Genomic DNA, 12,657 nt, shown 5'->3' on the forward strand with positions numbered 1-12,657 from the left:
ATGATCAGAGAGGTGACCTGTGACAAAAGAATAGTAGAATATTCCAGTCAGAGGGAAGTGCAAAGGCATGAAGACATGAGAAAGTGCGGTGCATTCAGGAAGATGTAAGAGAATAAATGGCAGGAGATAAAAGGACATAATAAAATTTACATTTCAGGAAGACCATTTTGGAAATTGAAGAAATGTGCATTAGTAGTGAAAAAGGCAAAACCCAGAAAGATTAGTTATGATATTAGTACAATAGTCAAGGTGAGAGATACTAAGACTTGAACTAAATTATCAGCAGAGAAGTGAAGAAAATTGATTTAAGGGATATTTAAGGATCAAAATCTAAAAAAGATCTTGGCAGCCTTAAGAGATGGCCTAATCTTACAAGAACAAATTAAATGAGATAAATGAAAGTGCAGACAAAAGAATCTAATAGCAATTTGATGGTGGGTGTGAGATTACCCAAGACAGACCCTTATAATAATACAATATAATGAATTTGGAATTAGTGTTTCCTTAGTTGCTAGATGGATGGCAGTAAGAGATTCCTCTCCAAGTGGAATATAAAATGCTAATATCCAGTGGTATATACTGACAAGGAATTAATGAATAACTTGCCTGTGTCTTTTGGGTGTGAAAATTTGTGCTTTTTGAAGGTGATCATTCCTCATGGTAGTGGGTCAAATATACACTGAGAAAGGGACAAATTTCAGGTCAGGACTGCCCTGATGATGGTAGAGAAGGAAATACAAGGCTATTGTGTAACTTGGGTGCAAGAAGAACTTTCTTCCAACGGCTAGCACTTTGTGAACCCTTCAGATCAGGTGCAGAATCTAATCACGTTCATGAGCAAATTGTGGTACCAGTAAATTGTATCAATGGACAGAGTTAAAGCTCTGATTTTCAAAGACTGGCACTATGGTAATTTTATGGCACTATCAGAACAAGTTCAAGAAGATTGAAATGCGTAATATCTATAATGCCTCTTTAATATTCATGCTGCATCCCCTCCTTCCGTTGCTGGACAAATGTGACAATCTTTTGTAAACACAGGATCATATATAAGAAAAGTACTCTTAGCTATGCCCAGACACATATATAAGGTGAATGTGAGTTCCAGTAGGCAAATTGTAGAACATACCAGATGTGTCTATTTCAGTGATTGTCATACTCAGGCCCCCTTCTAAGTGAAACTGACCCTAACACAGTCTCCTGAAGATGGGAATGCCCTAAGAAATCCTATTTGTATAACATGATCTTGTCTCTATGCCTAGCTGGGACTAGAGGGGGATACCACACCTGGTGAAGCAAAATTCATAGGCTAGTTAGTGACCTCTGGTGTAGACCGGTATCCCCAAACCAAAACAAACAAAAACCAAATCAAAGAAAAAAAAAAAATCCTACCACAACCAAAATACCTGAGCTAATCAGATTATTGTTTCCAGACATCTGAACTGGGAAGTGAAAAGACTGAGGCAATGGGAATGAAAGCTGAAAGGACACATAGGGTGAGGCCTTGAAAGAATCAAATCATGAGGAGGAAGGGTGACACAAGGGCCATGAAAGTGGGTTGAAGGTATAGGGAAGTAGAAATAAAGAAGCAGAAATTATAGGTAGAAAAAATATATATGTATACATAGAGAGAGAGAGAGAGAGAAAAGGCAAGGAGTGAACAAGAGAAGCAGCAAGTAGACAGTAAGAAAGTAGGAGAAACATATTAGTGATATAGTAGAGTCAAGACAGTGGTCCTTAAATAATGCTATCCTGGATTCTGAATAAGTTTTCAGTTCCTGCTTTTCTGCTATGAGGTCCAGCTCTGCTAGATTTCTGCTCTTTTTATGGCTGAATAGTTAACTATGTCTTAGTTCCTAGGCACATGTGCTCTTATCATAAAACACCTACTACTCAAGTTAACTTGAATGGATTTCTGTTCCTTAAAACTAGAAGAGCTTAAAGAGAATGAGCTCAGAATTAAAAAGGCATGGTTCAGTAGGAACAACTATTAAAGACAAAAAGGCTTTAAAATTCTGATAGAAAAATCTCAATATGTCAATTAATTAGTTTGATCATTCCTTCATTCATTCAACAAATATTTATTGAGCACCTACTTACAGGCCAGCCACTGTTAGGGCTGTTAGGGATACACCAGTTACTAAGCCAAAGTCTTTGCTCTAGTGAAGTTTAATTCTAATGAGGTAGACAGACATTAAGCAAGGAAACAATCACACAAGATAATGTATAATGTGATAGGTTCCATGACAAAGCAGGATAAGGGGATGAAACGTGATGGGTGTGAGTGGCAATTTTAGATAGTGTAGTTACAGGAAGCTCTCACAAGTGGTGATAACTTTTGAATAGACACTTTAATAGGGTCGGGGGATGTATGCATTACTACATCTGGCATATTGTTTTCATTTCAGATTGCCACACATTAGGAAGAATATGAATTGTAACTTTCTCAAATGAGATAAATCAGGAAAATAAGGGAACCCAAAACCATGTTACATGGATAAAAGTTCAAGATATTGGCAATGTTTAGCCTGGAAGAGAAAGAGCTTAGGAGGAATGTGATGGATTTCTTCAAAATTTTTAAGGACTTTGTGGAAGAAGGACTAGATTTGTTCTGTTGGGCTGTAGGGTAAAAGTTACAAGGAGATAGCTATTGACTGATCAAAGATGAAATCGATTGGATTTTTTTTTTTTTTGGTATAGAAAGATTGACCATTTGATAGATTGTGGAGAAGATGTGGGTGTCAGAAGAATAGTCATTAATAGGTTGGATGACTTTTAAGATTCTTTCCAAAAGTCTTTGATCCTATGACCTTTAGTAATAATAGTTATTATCTCACAAAACATCCCATTCCATGACCTTTTTGTTGCAGACAGAGAACGGAATATGAATGAGGCAGGCTGCTCTAACAAAGGATTGTAGAATCTCATGAATCTATTTCCCAATTTGTTGCCAAATATTTGATTTCCCAAGAAAGCCACTAACTGAATCCTTCCCCAAAGTGGGTAATTTCTTCCATTCGCTTTTAAGGGCCAGGAGGCAAATTTAATCAATTACTTAGGAAACTGACTGATCTTTGGACAAGTTATCTGGCAATAAAACAAATTAAGTATTATCCTACTCCGGGAGCTGCTTCTCCTGATTCTAGTTTCTGAGTTCTCACTTCCCTCTCTGACAAGTTTTGTTGCCTCATTTTAGGGGGACTGAAACTTTGCCCAGGAACTTAAATTCAGGCTTTAAATCCCAAGGGACTCAGCTCTCTTCCTCACTCTTTTCCCCTCTGCTACAGGAAAGTTATCATCAGCACAAACCCACCGAGAACCTCTGCCTGCCCCTGATGTCTCAGAAAAAAAAGTTAAGATCTGGGCTTAAACCAATCTTCCTTCTGACACAGTTGGACGATTCTACAACCAAGCGGAAACAGTGGTTTAGGTGAAGTCCTGGCTCTTGTTCTCATTGTCTTTCCTATCTTTTCCTTATTCATGTTACTGTCTCTTTTCAGTGCAACTTAATGACATACTCTTTGGTTGTAGGAAACATGTACAACTGTATAATGATGAGACACATCTTCCCTACATGACCCTCAACCTCATTTACACTCTAATGAAAGAGAAACCGTAATGCAAAACTAAGGTTTTCCACTGACAAGGATTTTAAGAGTGAAGGGAAATATTGAAAGGTCTATGCTTCGAGAAAACGGAACAAATGTACGATCAGTGCAAGTTAAGGACTATAGCACTGGAACAATGTGCTATGAGAACACAAAGACAAAAGAAGTTTTATTTGAAACTAGTTATAGGAGCAGCCTATATCTGGTTTAGGAAGGAGATTCTGGAGTTCCTTCAGAGCTTTACAGTGCTAAGTTCAGAAGCATCTCTTCCCACTGAACAATACTCCCACTCTGTACCCATCAATAGCCTCTTGTCATTATTCCTTCTTCTCCTTTAAAATCTCTGAGGACATATAGCCAACATTAAAGTGACTGGTTCCATTAAACCCCCTGCCCTAAGATCTACTAACTGAATTTTATTTTTAAGGTTTTCCACTGACAATGATTTCAAGAGTGAAGGGAAATATTCGAAACAATGTGCTTTGAGGAAACAGAAAAAAATGTACCCTCAGCTCAACTTTGCTCTAGTCTGTGAAAGAGATTTGAGGAAAAATGGTAAGCTTCTCTCTTCCAAAGCAATGGCTTAATGAACTAAGATGTGGGCTGGAGGTAGAATCTATGGGGATTACAGATGTGGGCAAGTTGGCGTCTCCTGTGGTAGTTCTGGGGACTACTTTTCCTTGTTGCATGGAAGCTAATAATTCCTAGAGCCTCCCGTGGTACTAAGCTTTGGACTCTGTTTAAATCCTCAGATTTCAGGAAAACTCTAGCATAGTGTTTCCCAAACTACATCACCTAACACTTTAATAGTTTTTGCCACATTGATGGATTATTTGCTCTATTATTCATTTAGCATTTTTCTTTAAAACAATTTTAGAAATTCTTGTCCTAATGAATACTGTATCACTGACACCATGATTTTGATATATCATAATTATATATTTTTTCTGACACACATCAAATCAAATTTGTAATAATTAAATTTTAAAATGTTTATCTATGTACCACCTAGAACCACCCAGTGGTATGCATATTATACTTCAGGAAAACTGCTCTAGAAGGGCCAAAGGATAAGTCTGTGAGTCTCAGAGGTCCACAAGTCTTTTTGGGTAGGGCATGGGGTGGAAGGAATTTGGAATAAGTTTGTATGGAAAAGGGTGCAGTGAAAATCCTCCTAACATATTGTTATTCATTTAGCAGCATTTATGGGGTACCTACTAAGTGTTAGACACTTATCAAGCATCAATAATAGCACTTTCAATATGTGTGAAAGAGGTAGACCAGATCATAAAGGACCTTGTATATTATATAAATACACATTTGGGTTTTATCCAGTAGGAAGCTGAGATCCACTGAAGGATTTCAGAGCACTGAATACACATTTGTGTATTAGATGTATAATTGATGGATCCTTAGACTTCACCACCTCATGGCTTCAAGATAAGGTCCATTTCTCCTGCCAGGTTTCTCTCCTCAAGCAATTTCTGAGTTTCTCTAAGGTATCCTCACCTGTTCCACAAAGCCATCCTAGTGATCACTTACCACCTTTGCCAGCCTTCCTCAGCCCAAACAGCCACGATTCCAGAGTCGTGAGGTCATATTGTGCCATCCCTTAACTGGCTTCTTCAGGACTCTGCTTCTGCTTTACCTATTTGCCATCCCACCCCACCCTACCTCTACTACTGCTCCCCTTATACTCCCTGTATACTGGACGGCTAAAACTAACCTGTGGTATTAAACAAAACTTCACAGATACAGAGGAAAGCTTAAAAGCAGGGCGTGATTTATCTTGCTTTAAAAGGGGCTACACTTCGGCTCAGCCTCAAGCCCAACTCGGGTTCCCTCATACTTCCCAGCAGGCCTCCAGCACATTACTCATTCTTGGGAATCTCTAGACTTACGAACCTTGTCGCTGCCTAGCCTCCCAATGCCCCAGAGCCAAGGAAGAGGAAGAGGGTCTCTCCTTTCCCAAAGTCTGCCTATTTTCAGCCTCAGAATAAACAAGTGCAAACATCTATTTCCTTCAAGGGAAGCTCCACCTATAAAGTCTGGTTTGAACTTTATAAGCCAGATAAGGCAAACATAATAGTTAATAGTACATTTAGTCAAGTTGGAGTTAAATCTTAAATGATACCATCTGTAGGATATCAACAGTTCATCTTGAATCCATGTTTAGGGGAAAGAATTTCTCTAGAATCTAATCTAGGTTAGAATTTCTCTAATTTTGCAAGGGCATAATTCTGTTAAGGATACATTCAATTTATTTTTCTAAACAGAACACTTAATATCTCAGTCCACAGCATCTATTAGATTCATGGTGACTTTACAGTTTCTCTCAAGTGAAATGAGTGGATACTTATGTATCTAAAGAGCCCATTATGGTACATTTCCTAAACAAAGGCAATCTGCTGGGGAGTTGTACCAATGTCTCCATGTCAAGCAAAAGAAAGAGCTAGCAACTCCCTCCTCCCCCAATAATGTTTCATGTTTACCAGGCATCCAAATAAAGATTACACAGAGAGCAGTTTGGATGGGGGCCATAAAGGCTAGTTAAGAGGCTGTCCATGAGGCAGATAATAGGACTTGAACTAAGGTGACAGCAGTAGGGCTAAGGGAATAGATTCAGGGGATATTTACAAGGCATACATAACGTATCCAAAACATGGGGAAGGATGGGAGCAAGAAGGTCCCACAATGGAAGATTCTAAAGAGCAGGCAGAGGTTGACACAGAATCTGGATAAAGTGATGTCACTGAAGCCAAAGGTAGAAAAAGTTTCTTAGTCACATTCTCAGACAAGAGAACAGAAAATCAGCATACACTTTGAAAAAAGGCTAAGAGGAACATGAATATACGAGTGAATGCACATTAAGTGTTTATATGGTTTCAGAAGGGATCATTTGAAAGGGGTGGGATTATACAAGCAAGCTCTAAACTGGCATTGTGTTTTAAACTGGGTTTTGATGAAGGGAGTCCAAAATTATAAAGAAGGTGGGGAAAGGTAGTCTGCGGTTCAGTCTGCACTCTTGCAACAGTAAAGACTAGCTTTCTGGTCTCTCCAAGTGGGTTTTCTTCATGCCTCCCATTAAGTATCGCTAGCACTTCTGAAAAGCCACATTCACCCAGGTGTCCTGTGTTTTGTCCTAGTCTCCAAGAAGTCAGAGAGTGAAATGCCGATTTCCAAAAAGGCTTGGGAACCACTAACCCTCTCGACGCTCCTGGAAGAGAAGCCCACCAGAACCGTGCCCGGGGAAAGCGCCTTCCGCAACGGAAGGGCCCCGCAGTGGATTATCAAAAATGCCACTGTCATTCAGTGACCACAATCCTTCAGGCCTCCCGCCTCGCTCTCCAGAGACCGAGGGGCCTGCAGAAGTCGCCGCCCAAATAAAACCACATTCCTGCCGCAGCACGGATGGTTGCAGGGTCGCGAGCAAGGTGGGCCTTGTGAGCCCGTGGGGACAGCACCTGGCCCCGCCCCTGCCCGGCTGGGGAGGGCGTGGCTGCGCCCCCAGGGGGCCGGGGCGGCCGTGTGGGCCGGGGAGGGCGGGCCTTGGCCTCGAGTGACGGCGCTGCGGCCCAACCGGCACGAGGGCACCGGGCCGGCCTTCCTGCAACCTCTTCCGCTCGCCGGCTGCGGCGCCTGGGACGGTTGCGCTGGGTCTGGGCTCTGGGAAGTCGTCCAAGATGATTAAAAAATTCGACAAGAAGGACGAGGAGTCTGGTACGCGCGGGGCTTCTGGGGCCCACCCTCAGCCGCCGGGGCCCTTTTTCCACGCCCGCCGCCACCTGCTTTCCGGGACGGCGGGGCTGGGGGCGTGGGCGCTGCGGTGCCGGGGGGGCCGGAGTTGCAGCCGGTCCCTGCCCTCCCCTCGGCGCCTGCCGGGGGCCCGTCCGCAGCCCCTCCTCCGGGCGTCGCAGCCTCCCCTAGGGCCGCGCGCCCCGGTCCCGGCGTCCGCGCGCAGCCTCGGGCAGTTCGGCGGCCCCGCCCCCGTCCCCCTCCCAGTCCCCGTCCCCGTCCCCGACCCTGTCCCCGTCCGCTCCCTGGCGCGTCTCGGCGGCGGGGGCTGTTGGTAGGGTCAGGCCCCGAGGGCGTCGGGGGTCGGCAGAACAGTGTGTGTGTCGTGAACTTTGAGGTGCCTTGGCTCTGTCCGGTTCCCCGGGGGCAAGTCTGTCCCGTGGGACAGCTGGTTGACTGCTCAGGCGTCCCGAAGTCACTTGCGTGTTGATACCTGTCTTTGGTCCAGAGCAAATGGGGAAGATGCCAAGCCTCCTCAAAAAGAAAAAATTCTCAGTGTTCGGTAGCTGCTCTCACACCGTGTGGTAGAGGGCTGGGTCTTCCAGCTCTCCGTCTGTGTGATTCTCTGTGAAACTCTTCGTGTCTGCCTCTCCGTAAATGTTAGAAACACGTAAAATAAAAGAGTGCTTATCTTTAGGGAAGTCAAAAGTGCCCTAATCACAATTTCATTAATCTCGGTTGTGGAAGTGACATATCTTTAACATTCATGGGGAAAGAGGACAGAGAAAGAAGACTCCTTTTGGACAGAGTTCCTGGAAAAGCGAAGTCCGAGTTCTTACAGTATGGCAATGACAAAGCTAGTACCAGAATCAAATTTTTTTTTCATTCAGTTTATATGCATGTTAGTAGTGACTGTCACTGTGGTATCCAAGTGGTCACCTCACTTAGGTGAGATTTCCTAAGCGTTCAGCACCCTCCTCTAGAAGGTATATAAGTTTGTGTAGGACAGCTATTAAAGACATTTGTTTGTATTATAATATAGGTAGTGGCTCCAGTCCTTTCCAGCATCTGGAGAAGAGTGCTGTCTTACAAGAGGTATGACTTGGAAGTATATGGTGCTCCTTCTTTTCTATTCTATTTTAGAATGGTGGGCAGAGAATCCTGGGATACTATGTTCAGGACATCCAAAACAAGGAATGTAACAAACTTCAGAGAATTTAGACTTGAGGGAAAAGGAAGAGGGGTTACTTGTCAGAGGAGAATCTAGAACTTAGAGAAATGCAAAGATATACAGGCTCTGCCACATGTTGGGAATTTTAAATATCAGAAGAGGTTTAGTGCAAGGTTATTGAAAGAAGTTATAGATATTAAGCTCATTGTATTCATGTCATATAGGTAAATATTGTGATTCTTATTTAACAGATAAAACCCATACAGTTGAAGTAGTTGACCTAAGAGAATGAGTTAGAAAATACAGAATGGAAAATCAAGGCCTCATCTAATCATTTATCATATACAATAGTAAATTGGGAACTGTAGACAACTAACATAATTTGGATATGGTGATTCAAAATGGTCTCTATTAAACTTGATTTGCTGTAATCTGTGATAGAAAAGGTAGAAAATACACTATATATAACAATGTTTTTATGTTTCTGTAGGCTCGTATATTCAATGAAACTCCTATCAATCCAAGAAGATGTTTGCATATTCTTACAAAGATTCTTTACTTACTGAACCAGGTAAATTATTTTGATTTTCCTCAGCTTTGTGTCCTGTAATAAAAATGTATAACATGCAATTATACTTTCTGGAAAGTGTAATTATTTGTTTATTTTAAATTCACTTAATTTTAACATTAGCAAAATAATATGTAAAATTTCTTGAGCACAAGGACTATGACATATACAGGTTGAGTATCCTTTATTTGAAATACTTGGGACCAGAAATGTTTCAGATTTTTTTTTTATTTTGGAATTTTTACATTATACTTAAGGTTTAGCATCCCTAATCTGAAACTCTGAAATGGTCCAATGAACGTTTCCTTTCAATGTCATGTTGGTGCTCAAAAAGTTTCTGATTTTGGATTTTTGGATTAGAGATGCCCAACCTGTACATTTTTATTCATGGTATGTACATAGTGATTCTCAATAAATTGTTTGGTTTTAATTTAATGAGTACTAGTTAGAACATATTGTTTACATGTGTTTAGAGGTCTTTATGTCCCTCTGAAAATAGAGTGCAAAATCAGATACATTCCAGATATTTTATCTTTTAATTTTTGTATAATAGTGGTATTTCAAAGCTTTGATTTTAATATTCAGATTTTATGTTTATTATCCCTTTTCCACCATTATAGCTTTATGATTCAGGGCAAGTAACTTTTCTGTGCCTTAATGGCCTTTTCTATAAATGGGGTTTAAGATAATATCTGTTATGTAAAGATGTAATGATTAAATGAGATAATAAACGTAAAGCACTGATAATCGTACTGAGCATGTAGTAAGCATTTAGGAATAATTTTCTTTCAGTCATTCAGCAAATACTTATTGCATACTTGCTGTGTCCTATGCACTGTTCTAGGCATTAGCATAGCATAACAACTATTATGCTATGTACAGACGAACCAGCAAAAATATTTGCACTCATGGAATGTAGGTTCGGCTTGCTATTATTGTTATTAATTTGATTTTTCCTTATGGTTTTTGCCTCAGACTTTTAAATCTCATGAAATGTTTAGGGCCTTAGAAAATATGATTTTGCTTTATAGATTCATATTCCCTAAGTATCTCTATGGGACTGGTTCCAGGACCTCCTGTAGATACCAAAATCCGAGGGTGCTTAAGTCCCTGATTTAAAATGGTGTAGTATTTGCATATAACCTGTGCACATTCTCCCGTATGCCTTGAATCATCTCTAGGTTACTTATAATACCTAGTACAATGTAAATGCTGTGTAAACAGTTGTTATGCTGTATTTTTTAGGGAATAATTATAAGGAAAAAGACTGTACATGTTCAGTACAAAATTTTTTTCCTCAAATATTTTCAATCTGAGATTGATTGAAACCATAGATTCATAACCCAGAGGTATGGAGAGCCAACTGTATATACGTATATATAGATACACACACTTAAATATGTACACAGACATGTATACCATACGTCTCTGGTGGTTTACATGTGGTGCTGACTGTGGTTTCCACTTTGAATTCCACGAGAACATTTTATCTTTACCATGTTTTGTGACTAAAGACCTTATCCAGAGATTTAATAAAGTTTTGCTGTTTGCAAATGAAGACTGAGTAACAAGCACATAGTTTTAGATAAAATATATCTGTTCACAAACAACATAATCCCTCTGTGGCAGCATATTAGAAACATTTAAGGCAAAGTCGGTTTGATAGCACACATATGTCCAAGTTGGCTAAATCCAATATATAAACAGAGTTTCAAGTAGTCAAAGTTGATTCAGAATAGCAAATATTTTTGTATTGGTCAATATCTCTTTGATGGGGCAACTCATGTTGAAACATTTAATTATGTTGATAAGGAGATTACTAAGCACGGCATAAACAAAATTAACTACATAAACAGCTTTGGGAACATTTGTTTTATCTCTTTCTCTAGTTCTTGGTAGAGCTTTATGGAAAAATAATTTTAAATTTCTACCAGAGTTGACATATCCATATGTTCTCTGAGTTTCAAGTAAGAAAGTAGGAACTTAATGTTTTCCAATATAACCAAAAAGCACATAGGCTTCTGGATATTCAGTAAATATTTATGAAAAAAAGAGACAGAAATCTCTTGCTTTGCTGATGAGCAAGCTGGATACTCTGAGTTAAGTAGTTGTAAACTTCTTACGCTTTGTCTTTCATACTAAACTTTCAATGTTTTCATCAAAATTTATTACACCCATGGCAAATAGATTGAAGACTAGTTATATTTTATGTGAAATTTGAAAACTGAAATCTGAAATTCTGAAAAGTGATTGAGATTGCTTTTAATGAAGAAATTAAATATTGAAATGATAATATTTTGGGTAATCTGTGATCTGAAATGTTTGGAGTATTAGTGAAATACATTACCTGACTGATACCTTGCTACTCAGAAAATGTGGTTCCCTGATCAGGATTTGCATCTCTGGGAGCTTGTTAGAAATGCAGAATCTCAGGCTTTACCCCAGAGCCACTGAATTTGAGTCTGCCTTTTGGCAAGATCCCTGGATGATTTGATATCCACATGAAGGTTTGAGATGCTCTGATCCAAAACATGTTTTTATGAGCTTGAGCCAATATTGAGATCCATAGTAGTCCCTTAAGCCTTATTTTTTATATGATGAACCTGATTCCTGCCCTTTTGATTGATCTTCTTTTTGCCATGTTTGCTGGGATTCCTAATAGATAGTTCTTTATATAATAGTGTAATATTTATTATGCTCTTGTGATATGTTAGGCGTTATGCTGGGCATTAGATTATAGAAATGTACAGTGTAAGGTATGATCTCTGCTCTTTGGTGCTATAATAATAGCAACATCCTATTCTGATTAGAAACTGATTACTCTCATTTTCTACCTCCTTTTAAATCACAATTCTTTAGGGAAATTTAAAATGTTTCTGTTAAAAGGTTAGAGACCACAATTCCAGAACTTTTAGGCATACTGTGTGATATTGACTTCTTTTAAATAAAGAGTAGGTAAATGGTCATGTGGGTTTATAAATTGAAAGTCAGAAAAATCACAGAGGCAGAACATTTTCAAAGATATTTTCCCCCAAGTTCTAAAAGATTTTTGCAGAAATAAAAGATCCTTATATATATAATTTAAGCTTAAAAATTTGTTTTTAATTGTACTTAGGGTGAATACTTTGGAACTACAGAAGCTACAGAAGCCTTCTTTGCAATGACTCGATTGTTTCAATCTAATGATGTAAGTTTTTTTTTATTCTTTTACAATGAAAAAGCTCCTTTTATTTATTTTCCTCAGAGAACTTAGAGTGTTCCAAATTAGAGGGCTTGAAATGCTTGAAATGTTTAAAATTACTTAAAAACTGTTTATCTTCATAAAATTTATAAATGCTCATTAAAGGTTATGTGAAAAAAGAATTAAAGTACGTGGTATAAAGCTGTTCCTGCACAGATCTACCTGCAGTCATAAAAACAGTTAATACCCAGCTTATGGTGTGACAGTGCAAAGTGGACTGGTATAGAAGTTAGTGCACATAGCTACCACGTCTGTTAGTTCTTAGTCAAATTTCTGGTGGGCCTGGGGCTGCTGTTGGTCTGGCTGTTGGGCAGGCAGTTGAGAAGAAGAGCTG

The 12,657-nt window shown here is 39.4% G+C and overlaps 2 protein-coding genes across 5 annotated transcripts in view; both read left to right on the forward strand.

Moving 5' to 3' along the window:
- TSGA13 (testis specific 13) overlaps window positions 1–6,924 on the forward strand; it is a 51,342-nt gene extending 44,418 nt beyond the window's left edge. The window contains exons 5-7 of the mRNA XM_045564139.1: window positions 3,288–3,430; window positions 4,036–4,163; window positions 6,755–6,924. Of these exons, the coding sequence (XP_045420095.1) occupies window positions 3,288–3,430; window positions 4,036–4,163; window positions 6,755–6,924 (441 nt within the window). The remainder of the gene's footprint in view (window positions 1–3,287; window positions 3,431–4,035; window positions 4,164–6,754) is intronic.
- Window positions 6,925–7,209: 285 nt separating this feature from the next.
- The window catches only part of COPG2 (COPI coat complex subunit gamma 2), a 129,646-nt gene continuing 124,198 nt past the window's right edge, over window positions 7,210–12,657 (forward strand). For 3 of the 4 annotated variants that reach the window (XM_045565483.1, XM_045565482.1, XM_045565484.1), the window contains exons 1-4: window positions 7,241–7,328; window positions 8,386–8,438; window positions 9,005–9,085; window positions 12,198–12,269. In XM_045565483.1, the coding sequence (XP_045421439.1) occupies window positions 7,292–7,328; window positions 8,386–8,438; window positions 9,005–9,085; window positions 12,198–12,269 (243 nt within the window). In that variant the 5' untranslated portion in view covers window positions 7,241–7,291. Of the gene's footprint in view, window positions 7,329–8,385; window positions 8,439–9,004; window positions 9,086–12,197; window positions 12,270–12,657 lie in introns of all 4 variants that reach the window. The other variant, XM_045565481.1, reaches the window with a different exon arrangement.

This window comes from Lemur catta, chromosome 11 (genome assembly GCF_020740605.2).
Source record: "Lemur catta isolate mLemCat1 chromosome 11, mLemCat1.pri, whole genome shotgun sequence".
Classification (NCBI taxonomy): domain Eukaryota; kingdom Metazoa; phylum Chordata; class Mammalia; order Primates; family Lemuridae; genus Lemur; species Lemur catta.